Source organism: Lynx rufus, unplaced genomic scaffold (genome assembly GCF_022079265.1).
Source record: "Lynx rufus isolate CCGP_SWC_20201006 ecotype Redwood Valley unplaced genomic scaffold, mLynRuf1.p SCAF_17, whole genome shotgun sequence".
Lineage (NCBI taxonomy): Eukaryota > Metazoa > Chordata > Mammalia > Carnivora > Felidae > Lynx > Lynx rufus.
Window position 1 is genome coordinate 29,291,617 of NW_025814831.1, and position 25,077 is coordinate 29,316,693.

Here is a 25,077-nt window from a genome sequence, read left to right on the forward strand (position 1 = left end):
TTATTGAAGTATAACTTAAAATGTGTACATTTTCAGTGTACAGTTAAATGAATTTTGACAAATTCAGAAGTTTCCTTATATACCTTTGCAGTCAGTTTCCTCCTCCCCTGAAGCCAGGCAACCACTGATCTGCCTTCTATCACTGTAGATTAGTTTTGCTTGTTCTTACATTTCATATAAATGGAGTTATACAGTTTATGTTCTTTTTTTAATGTCTTTTTTTCTCTCAGCATAAAGGTTTTTTAAATTAAATTTTTAATTTTAATTCTAGTATAGTTAACATACAGTGTTACATTAGTTTAAGGTGTACAATATAGTGATTCAACAAGTCTCTACATTACTCAATGCTCATCATGATAAGTGTGCTCTTAATCCCCTTCACTTATTTTACCCATTCCCCCTGCCCCCACCTCCCCTCTGGTAACTATCAGTTCTCTATAGTTAAGATTGGTTTGTCTCTCTCCTTTATTTGTTTTTTCCTTTGTTCGTTTGTTTTGTTTCTTAAATTCCACATATGAGTGAAATCACTTGGTATTTGTCTTTCCTCTGACGTATTTCGCTTAGCATTATACTCTCTAACTCCATTCATGTTGTTCCAGATGGCAAGGTTTCATTCTTTATGGCTAAGTAATCCATTGTGTGTGTGTGTGTGTGTGTGTGTGTGTGTGTGTGTGTGTGTGTGTATATGTACACACACACATATGTACACACACACCATATCTTCTCTATCCATTCATCAATTGATGGACACTTGGGCTGCTTCCATAATTTGGCTATTGTAAATAATGCTGAAATATAGAGGTGCATATATCCCTTTGGATTAGTGTTTTTGAATTTTTTGAGTAAATACTCAGTAGTGCAATTACTGGATCATCAAGTAGTTCTATTTTTAACCTTTTGAGGAACCTCCATACTGTTTTCCACAGGGGTTGCATTCCCATCAACAGTGCACAAGGATTCCTTTTTTTCTTACATCCTTGCCAACATGTTGTTTCTTTTGTTTTTGATTTTAGGTATTCTGATGGATGTGAGATGATATCTCATTGTAGTTTTGATTTGCGTTTCCCTGATGATGAGTGATGTTGAGCATCTTTTCATGTGTCTGTTGACCATTTGTATGTCTTCCTTGGAGAAATGTCTGTTCATGTCTTCTGCCCATTTTTTAATTGAATTATTTGTAGGTTTTTTGGTGTTGAGTTGTATCGGTTCTTTCTATATTTTGGATACTAACTCTGTATCAGATATGTTTTGGCAAATATCATCTCCCATTGAGTAGATTGACTTTAGTTTTGTTGATTGTTTCCTACACAGTGCAGAAGCTTTTTATTTTGATGCCCAATGGTTTATTTTCCCTTTTGTTTTCCTTGCCTTAGGAGACACATCTAGAAAGATGTTGCCACAGGCTGATATCAAAGAAATTACTGCTGGTGCTCTTTTCTAAGATTTTTATGGTTTCATGTCTCACATTTAGGTCCTTAATCCATTTTGAGTTTATTTTTGTGTGTGGTGTAAAAAAGTGATCAGTTTCATTCTTTTACATGTAGCTGTCCAGTTTTTCTAGCACTGTTTGTCAAAGAGACAGTCTTGTTCCAATTGCATATTCTTTCCTCCTTTGTCATGACAAATGATTAATTGACGATGTAATTGTGGGTTTCTTTCTGGGTTTTCTATTCTTTTTTTTTTTTTTAATGTTTATTTATTTTTGATAGAAAGAGCATGAGCAGGGGAGGGGCAGAGAGAGAGAGAGACACAGAATCCAAAGCAGGCTCCAGGCTCTGAGCTGTTGGCACAGAGCCCAACGCAGGGCTGGAACTCAAAAACCATGATATCATGACCTGAGCCAAAGTTGGACACTTAACCGACTGAGCCACCCAGACGCCCCCTGGGTTTTCTATTCTGTTCTGTTGATCTATGTGTCTGTTTTTGTGCCAGTACCATACTGTTTTACTACAGCTTTGTAATATAACTTGAAGTCTGCAATTGTACAACTCCAGTTTTTTCTTTTTCAAGATTGCTTTGCCATTCAGGGTCTTGTGTGATTTCATACAAATTTTAGGATTTTTTGTTCTAGTTCTGTGAAAACTGCCATCGGTGTTTTGATAGGGCTTACATTAAATCTGTAGATTGCTTTGGGTAGTATAGACATTTTGATAATATTTGTTCTCATCCATAAGCATGGAGTGTCTTTCCATTTCTTTGTGTCATCTGCAGTTTCCTTCATCGGTGTTTTATAGTTGAAAACTATACAGGTCTTTCACCTCTTTGGTTAGGTTTATTCTTAGGTATCTGTTATTATTATCATCATTATTATTATTCCATTTGAGAGAGAGTGTGACCGGGAGAGAAGGGGGAGGGGAAGGGGGGGAGAGAGAGAGAGAGAGAAAATATATCTTAAGCAGGCTCCATGCTCACTCAGCATGGAGCCCAACTTGGGGCTTGATCCCATGACCCCAGGATCATGACCTGAGCAGAAACCAAGAGTTAGATCCTCAACTGACTGAGCCTCCCAGGTGCCCCCTTATTATTTTCTTAATTTGTTTTTTTAACTTTTATTCATTTTTGAGAGACAGAGATAGAGCACAAGCTGAGGAGGGGCAGAGAGAGAGGGAAACACAGAATCCAAAGCAGGCTTCAGGCTCTGAGCTGTCAGCACAGACAGAGCCTGATGTGGGGCTCAAACCCACAAACCATGAAATCATGACCTGAGCTGAAGTTGGACGTTCAAACGACTGAGCCACCGAGGTGCCTCTTGATGCATTTGTAAATGGAGTTATTTTCTTAAATTCTCTTTCTGCTGCTTCATTATTAGTATGTAGAAATGCACACTAATGCGCATTAATATGATTTGTGTACATTGATTTTATATCCTATAACATTACTGAATTCATTTGTCAGTTCTAGCAGTTTTTGGTGGAGTCTTTAGGGTTTTCTATATGTAGTCTCATGTTATCTGCAAATCGTGAAAATTTTACTTCTTTACCAATTTGGATACCTTTTATTTATTTATTTTGTCTGATTGCCATGTCTAGGACTTCCAGTACTATGTTGAATAAAAGTGATAAGAGTAGATAGCCTTGTCGTGTTCCTGATCTTAGGAGAAAAGCTCTCTGTTTTTCCCCATTGAGTGTGGTGCTGTGGGTTTTTCATATAGGATTTTATTATGCTGAGGTATGTTCCCTCTAAACTTCTTACTTTGTTGCTGGTTTTTATCATGAATGGATATTATACTTTGTCAGATGCTTTTTCTGCATCTATTGAAATGATCACATGGTTTTTATCCTTTCTGATATTGATGTGATGTATCACGTTGATTGATTTGCAAATATTGAACCACCCTTGCATCCTGGGAATAAATCCCACTTGATTGTGGTAAATGATTTTTTTTTAATATATTGTTGGATTTGGTTTGCTAGTATTTTGTTGAGGATTTTTGCACCATCAGAGATTTTGGCTTGTAGTTCTCTTTTTTTGTGGTATCTTTATCTGGTTTTGGTACCAGAGTAATGCTGGACTTATAGAATGAATTTGGAAGGTTTTTTCCTCTTCTATTCTTTGGAATAGTTTGAAAAGAATAGGTATTAATTCTTCTTTAAATATTAGGTAGAATTCACCTGTGAAGCCATCTGATCTCAACTTTTGTTTGTTGGGAGTTTTTTGATTACTAATTCAGTTTCTTTGTTGGTTATCCATATGCTTGAATTTTCTGTTCCTTCCTATTTCAGTATTAGGAGGTTATATGTTTCTAGGAATTTATCCATTTCTTTGTCCAATTTGTTGACATATAATTTTTTATAATCTCTTATTGTTTGTATTTCTGTGATATCAATTGTTATTTCTCCTCTTTCGTTGTATTTTTGTTTATTTGAATTCTCTCTCTCTCTCTTATTTTTAATGAATCTGGCTAGAGGTTTATCAATTTTGTTGATCTTTTCAAAGAACTAGCTCCTGGTTTCATAGATGTGTTGTTTTTTTTTTTCCTATATCATTTATTTCTGCTCTAATGCTGTTTCCTTCCTTTTGCTGGTTTTGGGTTTTTGTTCTTTTTCTAGCTTCTTTAGGTGTAAGGTTAGGTTGCTTATTTGAGACTTTTCTTGCTTCTTGAGATAGGCCTGTATTGCTGTAAACTTCCCTCTTAGACCACTTTTGCTACATCCCAAAGATTAAAAAAAATTTTTTTTAATCTATCTTTATTTTTGAATCTTTATTTTTGAGAGAGAGAGAGAGAGAGCAAGCAGAGAAGGAATAGAGACAGAGGGAGACACACAGAATCCAAAGCAGGCTCCAGGCTCCAAGCTGTCAGCACAGAGCCTGATGTAAGGCTTGAACTCATGAACAGTGAGATCATGACCTGAGCCGAAGTCGGTCACTTAACCGACTGGGTCACTCATGTGCCCCTATTACATCCCAAAGATTTTAGACTGTTGGGTTTTCATTTTCATTTGTCTCCATGTAATTTTTTATTTCTTTTTTTATTTTTTTCAATTTAAATTATTTTTTATTTTTTTTATTTTAGAGAGAGCACACACAAGCGGGGGAGAGGGGCAAAGGGAGAGAATCTTAAGCAGGCTCCACACTCAGCATGGAGTCCAACATGGGGCTCAGTCCCACGACCCTGGGATCATGACCTGAGCCGAAATCAAGAGATGTTCAACCAACTGAGCCACCCAGGTGCCCCTCTTCTTTGATTTCTTGGTTGACTCATTTATTATTTAGTAGCATCTCAGCATAAAGCTTTTGAGAAGAATCATGGAATTTTAAGTGTGAGATTTTTAAAGATCATCCATTTAAATTTCTTATTCAAGTAAAAAATTTAAGTAGAGAAGTTTTTTTAAACTCAGTATTTTTAGCATTATTGTGCATACTTATTTTGCATAAAACATGCAAACTCTAGGGGTGCCTGGGTGGCTCAGTTGGTTAAGCATCCGACTCTTGATTTCAGCTCAGGTCATGATCTCGTGGTTTGTGAGTTGAGTCTTGCATCGGGCTTTGTGCTGATAGTGCGGAGCCTGCTTGGAATTCTGCTTCCCTCTCTTTCTGCCCCTTTCCCACTTGCGCGCTCGCTCTCTCTCTCTCTCTCTCTCTCTCAAAATAAATAAAAAATCAACTTCAAAAAAATTATTGAAGGGGGGGTGCCTGGGTAGCTCAGTTGGTTAAGTGTCCAACTTTGGCTCAGGTCATGATCTCACAGCTTGTGAGTTTGAGCCTTGCGTCAGGCTCTGTGCTCACAGCTCAGAGCCTGGAGCCTGCTTCAGATTCTGTGTCTCCTCTCTCTCTGCTCCTCCCCTGCTCATGCTCTCTCTTTCTCTCAAAAATAAACATTAAAAAATTTTTTGGGGTGGCTCAATTGATTGAATGTCCGACTTTGGCTCAGGTCATGATCTCACGGTTCATAGGTTTGAACCCCACATCAGGTTCTGTGCCTGGAGACAGCTCAGAGCCTGGAACCTGCTTGCAATTCTGTATCTCCCTCCCTCTCTGCCCCTCCCCTGCTTGTGTGCTCTCTGTCTCTCAAAAAGGAATAAATAAACATTTAAAAAAAATGTTTTAATAAAAAATTATTTTTAAAAACATGCAGACTAATAAGATTTAAATTATGTATGAAGAATATTTACAAGTAGGATCCCATTATAACAAAAATTACAACAAAAAATTATTCTATATTATCAGTGTGTAATTCAGAGCTCAAAATCCATTTTCCTTTGACTGTCAACACAGAGCATTTAAGTCCCTTGTCCAAGGACAAGCTGCCTAGCATGTTTGCATGAGAATCTGAATCCTGATTCCTTATTCATGTATTCATTTATATTCAGCATATGAGTGCTGAGCACTGGTGAGGTTACCAGGGACATGCTGCCTGGAGCAAAAAATGACAGTCCGTGCCGTGATGGAACTTACATTCTGGTTGCAAGGAGACAGAAAGTAAACAACTAAACAACTCACTACAAAGTATGTCAGGTGCTGTAGATGCTATGGAGAAAGAAAAGCAAGGGAAGGCAGCTAGGGAATGCTGGTAGTCATGTGGAGGGATGCTATTTTTAATAGGGCAGTCAGGGAAGACTGTTGATAAGATGCATTTGATCAGAGACCTGAGAAGAGTAAAGAAGCAAGCTATACAAGACATTTGTAGAAGAATATTCCAAGCTGAAGCAATAGCAGGTGAAAAGCCTAAATCAGGGAAAATGCTTGGTATATTCAAGGAACAGCATCCAGGAGGTCAATGTAGCTGGAAGGGAGTGAGTGATGGAAGTAGGAGATGAGATCAGAGAGGTGTGAGGGGTTTATTATGTAGGGCCTTAAAGGCAAGTGTAAGAACTTTCACTTTTTCTCCAAGAAGTAAGTCATTGGAGGGTCTTGAGAGGCAGCATCTGACATCTGTTTTAAAAGCACACTGTGGCTGTTGTGTTGAGAATAAACTGTGAGCAGGGGAGAAGAGTGGAGAGGACAAGAGCAGAAACTCTCTGTGTTTATTACTGTTTGCTTATCTACTCTTTAAAAACTTGTTTATAGATCACTGGGTTTTCCTGGATGAAACAGGGTCCAGAGGTCACCACATGAAGTGTTTCATCCTATCAGGAATTAAAACAGCCAGTAGACCAGAGTTCCTTCTATTCCTGTTTGGAAGTCTCCCTCTGCCTCATGATAATCATATAAAAAAAAAATAAGACATAACACCCATATAATTGACCTCTATTTGTGGAGAGTCAAGAGTGTGTGAGAGATATTAATTCCCATTTCCTAAAATAGGATAAATAAGTCTAGACCTGGGGTCTCTGGACTCTTGAGGCCTCAGCCATGTGCCAGAATCTAACAGGGGCTGAGAGCAGAGTACTCCAGCCTGTGGACATGAGTCCTCTTTACCCGCAAGGGCAAAGACCTGGCAGAATTTGATGGGAGAGCAGAAGAAATGTTTCTGTAGCCTCAGGAGCTGCCCAGGCCCAACTCTTCTCTACCATCCGTTTATCTTGTCATCTAAGAAATGAAGTGGGAAAAGGTCCTCTTAGCCTCCAGTGTGCCCAGGCAAAATTAATAAGGTGTTTTTTTAAAAAAATTACAGGATCCTAATTTGAGCTGAAAGAGTCAAATGTATGCCCTTTCTTAGGTCCAGTTCACCTATAAATGTAGACAGCGGTTGAGATTTATTTATTTTTTTAAAAATTTTATGTTTATTTTTGAGAGAGAGCATGAACAGGGGAGGGGCAGAGAGAGAGGGAGACAGAGGATCCAAGCAGGCTCTGTGCTGTCAATACAGAGCCCAATGTGAGGCTCAAACTCACAAACCTTAAGATCCTGACCTGAGCTGAAGTCAGACACTTAACCCACTGAGCCACCCAGGTTCCCCTGGTTGAGATTTACTTTAAAGTCAGAGTAATCCCTGTGTTTTTGTTTTTACAAGAAACCGACAATGGTTTGTGTAGTTCCCTTCTCTGGTTTTTTAGACAAAAGGAATGAGTTCTGCTAGGGGTGCCTGGGTGGTTTAGTCAGTTAAGCGTCCAACTTCGGCTCAGCTCATGATCTCAGGGGTTGTGAGTTCGAGCCCCACATTGGGCTTTCTGCTGTCAGCACAGAGCCAATCTCAGAGTCCGCTTTGGATCCTCTGTGCCCCTTTCTCTGCCCCTCCTCTGCTCATTCTCTCTCTCTTTCAAAATAAATACATACATACATACATACATACATACATACATTGTTCTAAAATTTTATTTAGGGAAATGAAGAGTGTAGTTTTCTAAACCTTATACGATATAGCCAAAGTATGGAAATCTTTATTGCCTTAGGGAATCCAGGTTTTTTCCCTTTTTCTTTAGGTAAGAGAAATCTTCAAGAAGTCACCTTTCCTGGTACCAAATGACAGTGTTAGCATCATGGATGGATCTTATGAAGGTGGGAGAGGTGTTAGTACATGTTCTGGGGGGAGCGGGCCAGGGTTACTAAATATTTTGATTAAAGGAACTGGGAACAGAGGTGGAGGTGCTGAAGTAAAAGGAACTAAATGAGGAGAAACATACAAGGAGGGATGGGATAACAGGAAATTGAAGGACAGGGAGAAGGAATACGTGTTTTAGACACAAAATTTAGAGAAAAAAAAACAAAACTGGGGTCGAGGAAGATTAGGGAAAAATGCTCTTGAGATGTAATCCTTGTTTTTCTCTGTCTTTCAGGTATATTAGCTTGGGTTACTGTGAATTTTCTGACAGGTAATACATTCTCAAGTTTATTCTAAGATATTAACTGGGTTTCACATGAGGGTCCAAGCAAAAAAAATCCCATTTTGCTTGTATTGTGCTTTAAAAAAAAAAGAAAGGAAGGAAAGAAACTATAAGAAGTTACTGTTCATACCTGTCTTAAAGGCCTCAGCTACAGCAAGAATCCTTCTAGGTTAGCATTCACCTATACCCTTCGGGACCAGGGAGCAGTGGAATACTTATGAAACACCTGCAATATACAAGAGCAGGACAGAGATTGCAGACAGAGGAGTGTTGAGCTGTCCGGGAAGCAGAAGATATTCAGAGCTGGCTCTCATTCACAGGTCAGCTGCATGGCCAGAGCCGGGAAACTGTGGGGACCCTGGACCTCGGGGGGGCCTCCACCCAAATCACATTCCTACCCCAGTTTAAGGTGAGTCATTTATATGAAGGCCTGGTTAGCAACCCACTTGGCAAGCATATCATGGTGCCAAGAAAGTGGTACCCCATTTTAGGACAGCAGCTCTACCACAAATAGTGTGAGTGGAGTCAGTTAATAACTGGATGTACTTCCCCTTGCTCCCTCATTGTTCAGAGTCCCTTTGATTCCTCCATCCCTTTGAGATTAGCAGCTTAGTCTGTGTTTCTTTTCTGATTTCTTGGGGGAGGGACAGGGATGGTGGTGGTAACACCTCCAAACGCTTGCAGATCCTGAATAGTCTTTTTGCTTTTTCTGATTTGCAGAAGACCCTGGAACAAACCCCTAGGGGCTACCTCACTTCATTTGAGATGTTTAACAGCACTTATAAGCTGTATACACATAGGTGAGGAGGGGGACATGGAGGAAAAATATTTCATGTTGTATGATTCTCCTAACTTTCCAAAGCATTTTCACATCTGTTACTGCATCTGACCAGCCTCACAAAGTTTTTGCCAATCCGCAAAGGTCTAATAACTGAAACCATAGCTCAAGGACCCAAGAGATTTCTCCATTCTTGGCCTCAGAAGTGTATAACTTAAAGAGTTAAAAGTTTTCTGTAGAGAGAACACTTGGAGAAACTTCAGCCAAAGCTCTGTACCAATTCCTTTGAGTTTGCTTTCAGATGTTCTAAATCTGGCCGTGGATTTGATCACACTGTGGCTGGAAGCTAAGATAATGAGAGCTTTTCTGGGGATGGTTCCCAAGGTCGGACTGTACGAAGTGTCACTATCTCTGGCCTTTAAATCATAGGCATGGAAAGTTCTGGATGGCCTTGATCTAAACTGCAGAAATTACCACTTGTCCACACAAGATAAAGAGGTTGCAGAGAACGAGGTTTTCCTCCCTCAGAGGGAGACACAGAAACCATGCTACTTTGGAAAGAGGTAGCTTTAGGTTGGAGAGCTTCAGGACCAACATGAAATTAGTCAATCCTATATTTTACAGTTACTTGGGATTTGGATTAAAAGCTGCAAGACTAGCAACCCTGGGAGCCCTGGAAACAGAAGGTTCGTCTGGGTACCTGTGCTGGTTGGGGTATGGTGAGAGTGACATCAGTATTCAGCTTGCCTTTCCCCTTTCTTGACAGTGATTCTGTGGAGGAAAGCTTTACGCCAAATTAGGAAGCATGTGTTGTATACTGGACCTGATAATAGCAAATTCCTTTTCTACTTTATGTTGTGTTCAGTAGTTTTGGTATATATTATTAGCCATTTCTGGAATGAAGGCTATGTATATAGGGGGAACAGCCTGTGACCAGAAGGCTGAAGTGTGCAGAAATTCAAGGTTTGAAGAGTGAATTTGGCAGAAGCTTTTTCAAGCCCTTAGTTTTACGTGGGGAGTGCAGGAAGCAGTCCACTTGCAAGAAGCACCCACTGCAAGGGTGCAGTCCACTTGCAAGATGGAGTAACTGAACAACTTTATTCATCTCTTTCAACGTGGTTGAACATTTAAGATCTCAGCTTTTGGGGTCAGGTGGAACTGGCTTCAGCCAGCTTTTTGATTTTGGGCAAGTTAGCTAACCTTTCTGTGCCTCTTTCCTCCCTTTATCTGAGATTTTGCATTTAATGTACTTTCTATGGTGCCTGCCTGGCTCGCAGTAAACTATTACTGTGAGAAAAGTAGAAGCGTATTTTTTACCTTTTTAAAATTTTTTTTTAAAAATTCTTTTTTTAATGTTTATTTATTGGGGGGGGGGGGAGGGGCAGAGAGGGAGGGAGACATAGAATCCGAAGCAGGCTCCAGGCTCTGAGCTGTCAGTATAGAGCCCGACACAAGGCTCGAACCCACAAACCATGAGATCATGACCTGAGATGAAGTCAGAGCTTAACTGACTGAGCCACCCAGGTGCCCCTACCTTTTTTTTTTTTTAGAAAGGAGGGAACATATTCCATTGTAGGTTTTGGGTTTCTTTGAGATGTGATAAAAACCATGAACCTTTCTGCCAAATACACATATGCACAAAAATTTATAGTTTCAGGAGGTTCACCAACCCCACAAAGCCCATCTATGAACCCTGAGTTAAGAATTCCTGTCATAGGACCCAGTCATGGAACTACCTACTTTGGTAATTCCTTTCAACCTTACTGTCTTCTTGCATTTGTGTGTGCATGTGTCTTTCACACATTCTATCTCTCTGTCTCTCTCTCTCCCACACATACACACACCCTTGCTTCTTACTTCCTGGTCTGGCTTCTTTCAGGGATTGATGGACACACTTTCCGAAGTGCCTGTCTACCAAGATGGTTGGAAGCAGAGTGGATCTTTGGGGGCGTGAAATACCATTATGGTGGCAACAAAGAAGGCAAGTGATGTTTTTTCACTGGTTGAAATTACCTTTACAGTAGAAGTCTGGAAAAGTCCCACAAGAGATGTTTTTCAGAACTTAAGAGAAGCTTGTCTTTTGCAGGGACTCATTCCAAATAGATCTTGGTATGCCTTTAAGGAATAGTATGAAGTGACAGTGAACAAGGCACTGTCTCTCTGTCCTGCTCTTTCCCTGCCCAAGTGTTGTAGACCCATTAGAAGCCTGTTCTTAACCTAGGTCTGATGCCCTCAGCAAGGAGGAACACTATTTCAAATTCAGTTAATGTTTAGCTTTTTATTTTATTTTTTTACTTAAAAAAATTTTTTTTAAACATTTATTTATTTTTGAGACAGCATGAACAGGGGAGGGTCAGTGAAAGAGGGAGACACACAATCTGAAACAGGCTCCAGGCTCTGAGCTGTCAGCACAGAGCCCAACGTGGGGCTCGAACCCACGGACCGCGAGATCATCACCTGAGACAAAGTCAGACACTTAACCGACTAAGCCACCCAGGAGCCCCCTTTTTTTTTACTTTTTTAAAGTTTATTTTTTAAGTGTATTTATTTTAAGAGAGACAGAAACAGCATGAGCATGAGAGGGGCAGAGAGAGAAGGAGAGAAAGAGAATCTCAAGCAGGCTCAACACTGTTAGCACAGGACCTGATGCAGGGATTGATCTCATGATCTGAGCCAAAATCAAGAGTCAACCTCTTAGCCAACTGAGCCAGCCAGGCGCCCCATTGTTTAGCTTTTTAAATAATATTATATACATTTAAAACTGAGACCATGAGAAAAAGAATTCATCTCAGGTATTATAAAAAGCAGAGACCTTAAAGTCAAGATAAAAAACTCAGTTTTTCCAGTGAAGGAAGCAGGTGAGCCTTCTGGATGCTCCTCATGAATACCATGGCATGTAAGGCTAGGCAGTAGCTTCAGGTTAGGTATGGCTATTTTGGTGAACACGGGTTAGGGAGGGGAGCTGCCATGGGGAAGCAGGTACCTTTCCTCCAGAGTGACAGGACTGTGGAAGTTTGCTCAGCTTTGTAAGCCCTTTGTCCTCAGCCCCAGCATCTGCTTTCATTGATCCTCCTGCTGTTTCTTTGTTGGCTCCAGAGAGCTCTTATTTTTCTCACATTGTGCCTGTACACTCTTGCCCTGGCAGGGGAAATGGGCTTTGAGCCCTGCTACACTGAAGTGCTGAGGGTGGTCCAAGGAAAACTTCACCAGCCAGATGAGGTCCAGAGAAGTTCCTTCTATGCTTTCTCTTACTATTATGATCGTGCTGTTGACACAGACATGATTGGTAAGTTTACTCCAGGTATCAGTCTAGGGAGGAAGCTGGGCAAACCTGTGGTGGGGAAGGGAAAGGGAGAAAAGGAGAATTTTAAATGCTTCATCATGAGTGATCGATCACCTTACTTCTTCTCCATTGCTGGCTATTGAATGACCTTAGTCACTGCAATGGAAGGATGAATATGATTTAGAATCTTTTGGAGCTAGAAAGTGGCCTAAGCAAATACATATGAAATCTTTTTTTTTTTTTACATTTTTATTGAGGTATAATCAACATAAAATGTGAATATTTAAAGTGTATAATTTATTGTTTTGACATATGTGTATACCCATTAAGCCATCAACAAATTCAAAATAATATATCCATTACCCCAAAAAGTTTTCTCCTCCCCCTTTATAACTTTTATTTTCTTATCACAATAGTACTGCTTTTTGTTGGTTCTGTGAATGAATGTATGTATGTGATCTGTAATTTCCTATTTTCTGGGTTTTTTTAATAGGTCATTTTTTATTGTGGTTAAATATACATAGAATAATTATAAATGAATTAGACCACATAGATTGTGTTGTATGGATATGTCATGTTTGCTTATCCCATCTTGTAATGTTGGAAATTTTACTTCTAGTAAAAATTTACTTTAGTTTTTCATTATTATAAATTTCACTAGGATGAATTTCCTTATGTTTCCTTGAAGGCTTTTTGACATCAGCTACTGTTTCATTTTAGATTATGAAACAGGGGGTGTTTTAAAAGTTGAAGATTTTGAAAGAAAAGCAAGGGAAGGTAAGTGTCAGTGGGAACCCTTGAAGGCGAGTCCATGAGGCTGTGCCTGCCAACTCTAATGACCTTAAAGTGACCCAAAGCACCACAGTCAGCAGAAAGCCGCTCAGAAGGCTGGTTTCATGTTTTTGCCAGGAGTTAAAAGCATCAAGTGGCATAGAAAACCATGGGAATACAAGAAGCTTTGGGGAAATGATGAAAACCTTTTCTTCTTTCTATATTTCTTCCTTTCTTCCTTTTTTCTCCCTATCATTGAAGTATAATTGACATACAATTTTATATCAGTTTTAGGTGTCCAACATACAGATTCAACAATTCTGTACATTACCCAGTGCTCACCACGATAATATAGTCATGATCTGTCTCCGTACAACATTATTACAGTACTATTGAGTGTATTCCCTGTGGTGTAATTTTCATCTCTGTGACTTATTTATTTTACGGCTAGAATTTTGTACCTCTTAATCTCCTTCATCTATTTTGCCCATTCCCCCACCCATCTCCCCTCTGGCAACAACCAGTTCTGTCTATTTAAGAGTTCAGTTTTTTCTTTATTTGTTCATTTGTCTTGGGTTGTTTTGAATTCTACATATAAGTGAAATCATGTAAGTGAAATCATATCTGTGTGACTTAGCATAATACCCTCTAGGTCTGTTCATGTTGTCCCAAGTGGCAGGATATTCTTTTTTTATGGCTGAGTAATATTCCATTGGTGTGTGTGCACGCACACACCACCTCTTCTTTATCCATTCATCTACCAGTGGACACTTGGGCTGCTTCCCTAAGTTGGCTGTTGTAAATAATGCTACAGTATATACAGGGGTGCTTATATCTTTTTGAATTAGTGTTTTCATTTTCTTTGGGTAAATAAGCAGTAAAAGAATTACTAGATCATATGGTATTTCTATTTTTAATTTTTTGAGGAACCTCCATACTATTATCCACAGTAGCACTGCCAGTTTACATCCCTACCAACAGTACATGAGGGTTCCCTTCTCTCTGCATCCTTGCTAACACTTCTTATTTCTTTTTTGATATTAGCCATTCTGATTGGTGTGAAGTGATACCTCATTATGGTTTTGATATGCATTTCCCTGGTGATGAGTTATGTTGAGCATCTTTTCTTTTTTCTTTTCAAATTTTAATTTAAACTCTAGTTAATTAACATACAGTGCAATATTGGTTTCAGGAGTAGAATTCAGTGATTCATCACTTACATACAACACCCCGTCCTCATCGTAATAAGTGCCCTCCTTAGTATCCATCACCCATCTAGCCCATCCCCCACCCACCTCCCTCCATCAACCCTCTGACCCATAAAAGTCTCTTATGGTTTGTTTCCCTCTCTCTTTTTTTTACCCTCTCCCATATGTTCATCTGTTGTGTTTCTTAAGTTCCACATATAAGTGAAATCCTATGATATTTGTCTTTTTCTGACTGACTTACTTAGCGTAATACTCTGTAGCTCCATCCATGTCATTATAAATGGCAAGATTTCATTCTTTTTGATGGCTGAGTAATACTCTATTATATAGATGTGTGTGTGTGATATATCACATATATATCACATCATCTTTATCCACTCATAGGTCAGTGGACATTTGGGCTGTTTCCATAATTTGGGTATTGTAGATAATGCTGCTATAAGATTGGGGTGCATGTATCCCTTCGAATTAGTATTTTTGTATTCTTTGGGTAAATACCTAGGAGTACAACTGCTGGATCATAAGGTAGTTCTATTTTTAACCTTTTGAGGAACCTCTATACTGTTGTCCAGAGTGGCTGCACCAGTTTGCATTCCCACCCTTCCTCTGCATCCTTGCCAACAGTTGTTATTTCTTGTGTTGTTAATTTTAGCCATTCTGACAGGTGTGAGTTACCTCATCATGGTTTTGATTTGTGTTTCACTGATGGACGATGTTGAGCATCTTTTCATGTGTCTGTCAGCCATCTGGATGTCTTCTTTGGGAAAATGTCTATTCATGTCTTCTGCCCATTTCTTAACTGGATTATTTGGTGTTTGGGTGTTGAGTTTGATAAATTCTTTATAGATTTTGGATACGAACCCTTTATTGGGGATGTCATTTGCAGGTATCTTCTCCCATTCTGTAGGCTGCCTTTTAGTTTTGTTGATTGTTTCCTTCACTTATCTTGATGAAGTCCCAATAGTTCATTTTTGCTTTTGTTTCCCTTGCCTCTTGCAACATGTCTAGTAAGAAGTGAGCATCTTTTCACGTGTCTGTTGGATATCTGTATGTTTTCCTTGGAAGAATGTCTATTCAGTTCCTTTGCCCATTTTCTTTTTCAAATAGTTTAGTAAAGATGTATTTCTCCTAAAGTGGATAATATAAGCAAATTATACTTTTTTGTACAATTCACATATTGCATGAAATACTAAAACATAAATTTTAAACATTTGAAAATTATATGGAAGTATGACTACATGTGATAAAATTAGATTATTTAGACAAGTTTTAAGATTGAGACTGCATTAAAAATGATGGTAGAGGTTGACGTGATTGAAAATAAAACAAAATTTGTATATGGGAAAAGGCATCCTCTATAAAGTTAATGGATGGAATAATAAACTTAACATTATTTGCAGCATTATAAATAGATAATAAAAATAAAATAGGTAAAGGCTAATAACACTAGCATATAAAACAGTCCTAAAATTATGAACACTTTATATATAAAAGTTAATGTCAAACTGTATTAAATCGTCACTAAAGAAAAGCTGTATCTGTTTTCTTTTTTTTAATGTTTATTTTTGAGAGAGAGGGGGGAGGGGAGGGGCAGAGGAGAGGCACACACAGAATCCAAAGTAGACCCTAGGTTCTGAGTTGTCAGCACAGAACCTGACTCAGGGCTCGAACTCAGAACCAGGAGATCATGACCTGATCCAAAGTGGGATGCTTAAACCACTGAGCCACCTAAGAACCCTGTTGTATCAGTTTTCTCTTGCTGTGATATCAAGTTACCATAAATGGAGTGCCTTTGCCCATTTTTAAATAGGATTGTCTGTTTCTTTGGTGTCGAGTTGTGTAAGTTCTTTATATATTTTGGATACAGCCCCTTACTGGGCGTACCATTTGCAAATATCTTCTATTCAGTAAATTGCCTTTTTGTTTTGTCAGTGGTTTCCTTTGCTTTGCAAAAGGTTTTTAATTTGATGTAGTCCCAAGAGTTTATTTTTGTTTTTGTTTCCCTTGCCTGGGGAGATATATCCATAAATATGTTGCTAAGGCCCATGTCCAAGAGATTCCTGTCTGTTTTAAGAGTTTTACAGTTTTAGGTCTCACATTTAGGTATTTAATCTAGTTTGAGTTTATTTTTATGTATGGTGCTCTTCCTTTTTTTTTTTTTTTTAAATTGAAATAGTGTTATCAGTGTTAATGAAATACTGAGCACCAAAATATATGGGAAATAGCCACAAGGGCTTCTTTGAGAGCATCCATGGAAATACAGATAAATGCTCTTATCCACTGGCCCCAAAGTAGGGCTACTGGTATTTCTCTGTCTTCTGGGCCTTAGCATTAATAATAGGTAAGGGACTTAGTTGAATTAAGCCCCAACAACAGGTAATAGAAATTTAGCAAATAAACCAGGATCCCAGGCACCTTTGAGTAAAGAAGATGTGACATCAGAAATGTGCAAATTCTTAAACACCGTGGCCTTACAGAGGTTGTCAGTGCACAGTTGTAGTCTTTAAGACTCCCAGGTGCTAGCCAAATGGAGAATTCTGCTTTGCTTATCCTAAGTGTGTATTTTGAGAAAATCCTACACTTGTCAGTTAGCCTCAAACTTGAATTCCACTCTTCACTCTCTCCCTTTCAGTGTGTGATAACTTGGAAAACTTCGCCTCAGGCAGTCCTTTCCTATGCATGGATCTCAGTTACATCACAGCCTTGTTGAAGGATGGCTTTGGCTTTGCAGACAGTACTGTCTTACAGGTAAGAGAGATGGTACTGAAATCTTGTAACAGTCTACTTATTTGGGAATTAGGAAGATTTAAGAACTTGTTTAGTAATAAAAGTGGCTGCAGGTGGAATTATGAGGTGTTTTTGTTAGGGCTATGGACAAGGCACTCTGCAAGACACCATGAATGTGGGAAATTAGCTTGATGGAATGGTAACTTTTTTTTTTTTTTTTTAATGTTTTCATTTATTTTTGAGAGAGACAGAGCATGAGCGGGGGAGGGGCAGAGAGCAAGGGAGACACAGAATCTGAAGCAGGCTCCAGGCTGAGCTGTCAGCACAGAGTCCGACGCGGGGCTCAAACCCATGAGCTGTGAGATGATGACCTGAGCTAAAGTCGGACGCTTAACCAACTGAGCCACCCAGGCTCCCTGATGCAATGGTAACTTCTAAGTATATTCCCAGGCAAGCTATCCTAGGGGTCACAGAGCAGAAAGGCTTGCATCCCAAATTAAGATGCCCAAGTCACATGGTTTATTGAATCAAATTCAAAACTCAGGGCAAGAAGCAAAGGGAAAGAAATAGGATAGGTGAGAACATATAGGATAGGGTGGAAATGGGCAGGCTGGAAATGCCATACTTCTTAATTCCTGGATTCATATGTCCTGCATCTCTCTCTCTCTCTGCTGATAGTGCAGTTATAAGTACTAGAGCTGATCAAGGGGGTACAAGGACAGAAGGTGCCTGGGTCTGTCACACAAATTTGCTCTATTCGGAGAGGCAGAGGGGCAGGTACAATGGCTAGTAGCATTCACCCACTCATTACCCTATTAGATGGTTTTATTCGGCAGAGGACAAAAGGATGTCACCAGTGAGTGGCTTATTCAAGTTCTCATTAATGTTGAATGCCTTGTGTATATGTAGTATGTCCTATATATTTTATATGTGCCTCATATATTTAGTGCCTCTTGAATCTTGTGTCCCTTTTTGTCTTACTGTCTCTGTCCATTTGTTTAGGTACATGCAGGCTCTACTTCATAGTAACTTACTTATCTATTCTAAACACATCTTATATGTTTTATCCATTCCATTTGTTTTCTTGTCTTCTGTACCATAATTGTATAATTGTACATTATGGTTACAAAGATGATTAAAATGAAATCTTGTCCTCAAATAGCATATAATCTATTAAAGGAGATGTGACAAAAATAGAAGTATGGCACAGGCAACCTTGTACTTTGGGGTCAAATAAGTAGGCCGTACTTTGTTTTTGAAGTGCCCTTGCGGGGGTGCCTGGGTGGCTCAGTCAGTTAAACGTTCACCTTTGACTCAGGTCATGATATCACAGCTCGTGAGTTCGAGCGCCACATTGGGCTCTGTGCTAATAGCTCAGAGCCCAGAGCCTGCTTCAGATTCTGTGTCTCCCTCTTGGCCCTTCCCCTGCTCACATGCATGCACGCTCACTCTCTCTCAAAAATAAATAAACATTGAAGTACCCTTGCTTGCATCATTTCCCCTTCCTGTTTCCTCAATTCCAGATGAGTTTATATTGCCCCATTTCTTGTGTTACACAGATTTCATAAACTCATAAACTTTGTACTAAGGTATTTGGATTTCATGTGTTGTATCTGACAAGAATATTGGCATTTAAGGTACTTAACAAAGAATTACTTGCTAGTAGAATGTAGACTTCATCTGGTCAACAAAGAAGTATTGTGTCATAAGAAATTAGTCCTAGAAAAAAAGACTAAAACCAATCCACTTGTCTCCAAACTTTTTTGTGTGTGGTGTTATCAGTAGTGGCATTATTGTTTAACAAAAGATACAGAATGCCAGTAAAACTAATCAAAGTGGAGCTGTCTGGTTGAAGTGGAGGAATGAGGCCTGGAAGGATCAGCATTTGGCCTCCTTTTCTCCTTTGAAGCACTTCCAAGAACTCCTAAGATTCTGAAGAAAACAATTTGATAAATACTAATCTGATCTTCTTTTTATGTATTGGAAGAAATCAGGTTTAAACATTTGCCCAAAGTCACTGAACTGATTGAGACACAACCTGGCCTAGAATGCCTTAAATGCCTTGGTTGGTTATTAATTAGTGCTTAAGAAAATTCAGTTGTTTATAAACTATGAATTGTGAAGTTTAATATGTTCTTTCCTACCCCTAAATTGTTTCCTGCCTCCTGTTGTATTTTGTTTCGGGATTAGGGAAAAGAATTCAGAAGCCTGTTTGTCTAAAAGGTCCTGTCTAGAAGGCCTGGGTAAGACCACTTCCAAGCCAGAAGATTCAGAGATCAGATTGGCAGGTGTAGGGGCAATAAACCACGGCAAGAGGGAAACCGTTATAGAGAGTGGTAGTGGGAAGCCTCCAAAGACTGGCTACTCCAAATTTTACCTGTATTTGGCCATGTGTGATCTTTGTAGATATTCTCTGCCTGTGTCATGCTTGCCAGAGTTGAAAATGAAATAAAAATGTGAACTTTTTTTTTCTACTCAACAGCTCTCAAAGAAAGTGAACAACATAGAGACAGGCTGGGCCTTGGGGGCCACCTTTCACCTGCTGCAGTCTCTGGGGATCTCCCACTGAGGCCAGGCCCTTCTTCTGAGGATTGCATTTGCCAACAACCTTTTTAAAGGTAGAAGGAGAGGGGACTCAGTCATGTTCTGAGCTAGTCTGAGGATAGCCTGGACTGAAGCCCAGCAGCTCAATTCATCAGGAGGAAGGAGCTTTTGGAGACAGGTCTTGCCCTTGAGTCTGGAGATTTGGGTCTAATTAATTCTGTATATCTAATGTGAACTCTTGACCTTACCACTCTGCTTGCACAGCTGGCACCAGAGTCTAAATCTTTGAGATTCTTTGTGTGTCACAGCCAAAAGGAAAAGCTTTGAAATGAACCTTGGAGAGCCCAGGGACAGGTCCCTGGGAACCAAAGAAAAATCTCATTTCAGCCCTTTGAGTGCCTCATTCCTTTGAACGTATTAATTTTCCTCTTAACACGCTACACTAAGCCCACTGATTGCAATCCCATGACCTATCAACACCAGTAATTTTTCCTCCTCCCTGCACATTGCCACGTCCCACCCTCTTTCCACTCACCTCCCCTAAAAACAAAAACAAAAACCTGGTTTATGCTTTTCATGTGTAACTCCAAGGGAGAGAAAAGGTAACATACCTGAAATTGTGTGATCCTGCTTTGTGCCAGTTCTTGGCAAGATAGAGAGCAACTCCTCACTGTGCAGACCCCAGCCTAAAAAAGGAGTCTATTTGATCTCTAGGGACAAGGTTTGGGAGAGTGTGGCTCCCTTGAATAGACCTTCTCTTAATCAGGCAATCCTGGGATTAATTAACATATCCAACTTTATAGGAATGTATGTGTATTCAGTGCCAGTTCCTCCTCCCAGGAAAATGTGTTTATAGTTAATTTCTCATCCTAAATGAGTTTTCTTTGTATTTCTAAGAAATTCATCTACTCTGGCTTTTGGTCTGTGCTCAGATGCCTTTGGCTGTGCTGTGCAAGGGTCTCTAGATCTGGGTCACAGCTCCTTGCAGTTTGCCCTTTTATTCTCTCCGTTTGTAGTCATATCTCTTTCTGCTCTGACCCTGATAATTTTAGCTAACTTCCTCTAAATTATTTTTTAGTTCCAGGGTTTCTGGTACCTTTCTTGATGGTACCTAATATTTGATTAGGTTGGCCATTTTGGCCCACATCAGTACAGTGGATTCTCTTTTTGTTTGAGTGTTGAGAGCTCTTGATTTTGTGAATTATTTCCCCTAAAATTAATTATCTTTTTTTTTGTGTGTGTAGTGGTGGCGGGGCGGGGGTTGTTTTTTTTTTTTTTTTTTTTTACAGGATCATCATCTGCTTCTTATCTACCCACTCAAGTGCTCTTAGACTTCAAAGATCTTTGTATAGTCTGGCTCCTTTACCTTAGCTCTTTGCCTCCAGCTTCTTTCTAACAAAGTTTGCATGTCCCCAAACTTGTAGTCTTCACAGTAGACTCTTTCAAACAAGTGTTAAATATACCTGGCCCTCACACTAGTTCCTGGGGAAACTTATTTCTTAGTCATTCCATTGAGTCAATAAATATTTAACATCTGATATGTGCAAGTAGGCAAATTTCTATATCCTCATCCCCCAAATTTTGTTTTTTAATTCAATGTGGAATTTCTTCAGATACTTCTTTTATTATACTGAGGTCACTTTTATACCTACTGTCTTCCTCAAAAGATGCTACATAATTAAATAGAATCTTTAGAAAGTTGAAAACTACCAAAGATAAAACCCAATCTTCTGCCCATTGCAGAATTCCCTGAACATTTCCAGTTGGTTTTCATTCATCTTCTGTTTAGGCATGTGTTTGGATAGCTTATTCCATTTTTGGACTTTGCTGATGTTAAAAGAAAATCTCTTTTATATTGAGCTGAAATTACCTATCTTCTCAGTGGTCTTAGATCTGCTCTGATCTCTCCTTCCACAGCCTTTCAATCTTTGGAGAAAACTTCCAAGTCCTTTATGGTATCTTCTTTAACATACCATATGGCTTCTTTTAAAAAAAAAAACAAAAAACAGGGTGCTGGAACCAGTCATCATACCCTAAATGTTGTTCCATATAATTAGGGAGAGAGACTGTTTCCTCTAGTAGAAACCAAGTTTTCCCAAGAGGTAAGCTGTGTTCACTAGACTCATCCAGCTTGATGGGTCTGGAGAGGTAAGGTTCCATGGTCTTTAGCACCACAGCTTGTCTGTGAGGCTTATAAATAGGAGCCAAGTATTGTTCACCCAACTCCTTTGGTCATCCCAGATACCTTCAGAAATCTGTAGGTAGAAATCAGTAGATGCAGTAGTATTCCAGAAGTGTATCTACATATATTCTGATTCCCTTGATGAGAACATCTGGACAATTAATTTATCCAGTTTAGGAGCAACTTGGAATAAGAATTTTTATTTCTTAGAAAAAAATTTTCTATAATGTCCTTTCTGTCCCTTAGTGTACCTTTTGGGCCTCTTATTGAGGGGTCATATAGTCTAATGTTGCTGGTTAAGTTTCCTTTCTCTAAATGTGTAAGATTTCAAACACTAAGGACATGGCCTGGCACATAATGAATGTTGTGTTGTTACATCATCATCATATGAAGAACATCTTCTGTGGGTCGTGGAGGTTTGCAAGATGTGCCTTAAAATTCTTCCTGTCCTGCCTGATTTGGTTGGTGTATTTTTGGAGTCCACGTTCTCCTTACCTGGGCTACCTTTCCATTTTTTGTGAAAGATGATCTTTTTTCCCTATGGTGACCTTTCTGGACTCTGCTAGTACTCACACAGCTTTTCACAGTAACTGCCCTATTCCATTCTGGCCATATTTTTCCTGAGATTACAGGAAGTTTCATGACTGTCACTTTCTTTAGTATCTTTACAAATTTTCTGCATTCGCCTGTAAAGCTCCCCCTGTGGTAAGTTTCTCATCCCTTCAAAAATTATTCCCAAGAATAGCTTAGTTTGGTTCAAAAGCAGACGGTTTCTTCTCATCTTCAAATCGGACTTTTGGGCAAGATATTTTTTACAGTGTACAAATACAATGGATGCACAAATCTATAAAAGGATTCTCTGGGACCACGAAGTGAGCTTTTCGAAAACCCAGAGCAAGACACCCTTTCTCCCACAGGTCAGCCACTAGTCTACAACCAAACATGTTTGTGATTCTGCTGCTAATCGACTTTCCCCTTTGACCTGGTTCCTGAGGTCTTCAAACCTGTGCAATTATTTATTGTTTTATTACTGAACAGACAATGGTGTCCCAGAGAGGAACCATAAATAAAATTGAGTTCTGGTGCTGTGATAAGGAAGTAATTAACATTAAGAAGATTTTTTTTTTTTCAGGAAGTCCAGTGTGCACCTTTAACCAAGGTTAAAGCAATTTATGTTTAATTTGCATTGTTAGGGATTTTGAAACAGCAGTTGTAACAAAAATGCATGAATTGGGTATTTTTAATTTTTATTTTCATCAGAAAGCAATTGTGTAAATTTATGACCAGCATTAAAAAGAATTACGTAAATCTTTATTATATAAGTTTCTGGTGTGTAGCTTTATAATTCGTCTGTGTATACTACCAAGTGATCACCACCACAGACCTAGTCACCGTACCGTCGACCACCTCCCCCTCTGGTAACCACTGGTCTATTCTCTAGAAGGTTTTTATTTTGTTTGCCCTTTTGTTTTTTGAGATCCACATATGAGTGAAACTGACTTTTCTCCAGTATACGTGTTCTTGGCTCCTTTGTGGTAAAATAATTGCCCTGATATGTGTGGGTTTATTTCTGGGCTCTCAGTTCTGTTCCATTTGATCTCTGTGTCTGTTTTTGTACCCATACCATGCTGTTTTGATTATTACAGCTTTGTAGTTTGAAATAGTTTGAAATCAGGGAGCTTGATACCTCCAGCTTTGTTCTTCTTTCTCAAGATTGCTTTGGCTATTCGGGATCTTTTGTAGTTCCATACAAATTTTAGAATTATTTGTTCTGATTCTGTGAAGTATGCCATTGGAATTTTAAGAGCAATTGCATTGAATCTGTAGATGCCTTTGAGTTGTATGGGCATTTTAGTATTAATTCTCCTAATCCATAAGCACAGAACAGCTTCCCTTTGTGTCTTCAGTTTCTTTCATCAGTGTCCTATAGTCATAAGTGTCTAGGTCTTTCACCTCTTTGATTAAATTTATTCATAGGTATTCTTTTTGATGCAGTTGTAAATTGCAAATGGAATTTTTTTTTTAACTTCTTCTGATGCTTTATTCTTAGTGTGTAGAAACACCACAGATTTCTGTGCATTGATTTTACATCCTGCAACTTTACTGAATTTTTTAGTTCTAGCAGTTTTCTGATGGGGTCTTTAGGGTTTTCTATGTATAGTATCATGTCATCTGCAAATAGTTTTACTTCTTCCTTTCTGATTTGGCTGCCTTTTCTCTTGACTAATTGGTGTGGCTAGGACTTCCAGTACTGTATTGAAAAAAAGAGGTAAGAATGGGCATTCTTGTCTTGTTCTTGTTCTTAGATGAAAGGCTTTCAACTTTGCACTGTTGAGTATGATGTTAGCTATATGATTGTCATATATGGTCTTTATTGTGTTAAGTTACGTTCCCTACTGTACCTACTTCATTAAGAATTTTGTTTTTCATTGTTTGTTTATTTTTGAGAGAGCGTGCGAGTGGGAGGGGAGCAGAGAGAGGGAGACACGAATCCAAAGCAGGCTTTGAGCTGTCAGCACAGAGCCTGATGCAGGGCTCGAACCCACGAGCCGTGAGATTGTGACCTGAGCTGAAGTCGGATGCTTAACCAACTGAGCCATCCAGCTGCCCCTTTGTTGAGAATTTTTAACATAAATGGGTATTGAATTTGTCACATGGTTTTTCTGCATCTATTGAGATGATCAGATGACTTTATTTTTCTTTCTGTTAACATATCTCATTGATTGATTTCTGTATGTTGAACTATCCTTGCATCCCTGGAATAAATTCCACTTGATTGTGGTGTATGATCCTTTTTAATGTATCATTAGATTAGATTTGCTAGTATTTTGTTTAGAACTTTTGCATCTATGTTCATCAAGGATATTGGCCTATCCTTTTGTGTTGTCTTGGTTTTGGTTTTTGGAGTAATGTGTGGCCTTGTAAAATGTGTTTGGAAGCTATTCCTCCTCTTTTGCAAGAGTTTGAGAAAGGTAGTAAATCTTCCTTCAAAGTTTGGTAGAACTTGTCAGTGAAGCTGATTCTAGACTTTGCTTATTGGGAGGTTTTTTATTTACTGTTTCAAGCTCCTTATTAGTCATTGGTCTATTCATATTTTGTTTCTTCGATTCTGTTTTGGAAGATTGTATGTTTCCGGGAATTAATTGACTTTTTCCAGGTTGTACAGCTTGTTGGCATGTGATTTTTTACAGGAGTCTCTTAGGATCCTTTGTATTTCTGTGTATCAGTTGTAACTATTCTTTGATCTCTCATTGAGTCCTCTCGTTTTTTCTTGCTTAGTCTGCTTAGGGTTTGTGGATTTTATCTTTTCAAAGAACCCTACTCTTGAGGTGCCTGGGTGGCCCAGTCCATTAAGCATCTGACTCTTGATCTCAGGGTCG

At 39.0% G+C, this 25,077-nt stretch overlaps 1 protein-coding gene across 3 annotated transcripts in view; it reads left to right on the forward strand.

Moving 5' to 3' along the window:
* ENTPD5 (ectonucleoside triphosphate diphosphohydrolase 5 (inactive)) overlaps window positions 1-23,005 on the forward strand; it is a 46,361-nt gene extending 23,356 nt beyond the window's left edge. For all 3 annotated transcript variants that reach the window (XM_047079370.1, XM_047079371.1, XM_047079372.1), the window contains 10 exons: window positions 7,803-7,878; window positions 8,157-8,192; window positions 8,525-8,613; window positions 8,925-9,004; window positions 9,607-9,668; window positions 10,862-10,963; window positions 12,128-12,268; window positions 12,986-13,042; window positions 16,877-16,992; window positions 19,454-23,005. In XM_047079370.1, the coding sequence (XP_046935326.1) occupies window positions 7,803-7,878; window positions 8,157-8,192; window positions 8,525-8,613; window positions 8,925-9,004; window positions 9,607-9,668; window positions 10,862-10,963; window positions 12,128-12,268; window positions 12,986-13,042; window positions 16,877-16,992; window positions 19,454-19,540 (846 nt within the window). In that variant the 3' untranslated portion in view covers window positions 19,541-23,005. The remainder of the gene's footprint in view (window positions 1-7,802; window positions 7,879-8,156; window positions 8,193-8,524; window positions 8,614-8,924; window positions 9,005-9,606; window positions 9,669-10,861; window positions 10,964-12,127; window positions 12,269-12,985; window positions 13,043-16,876; window positions 16,993-19,453) is intronic.
* Window positions 23,006-25,077: the final 2,072 nt, after the last annotated feature.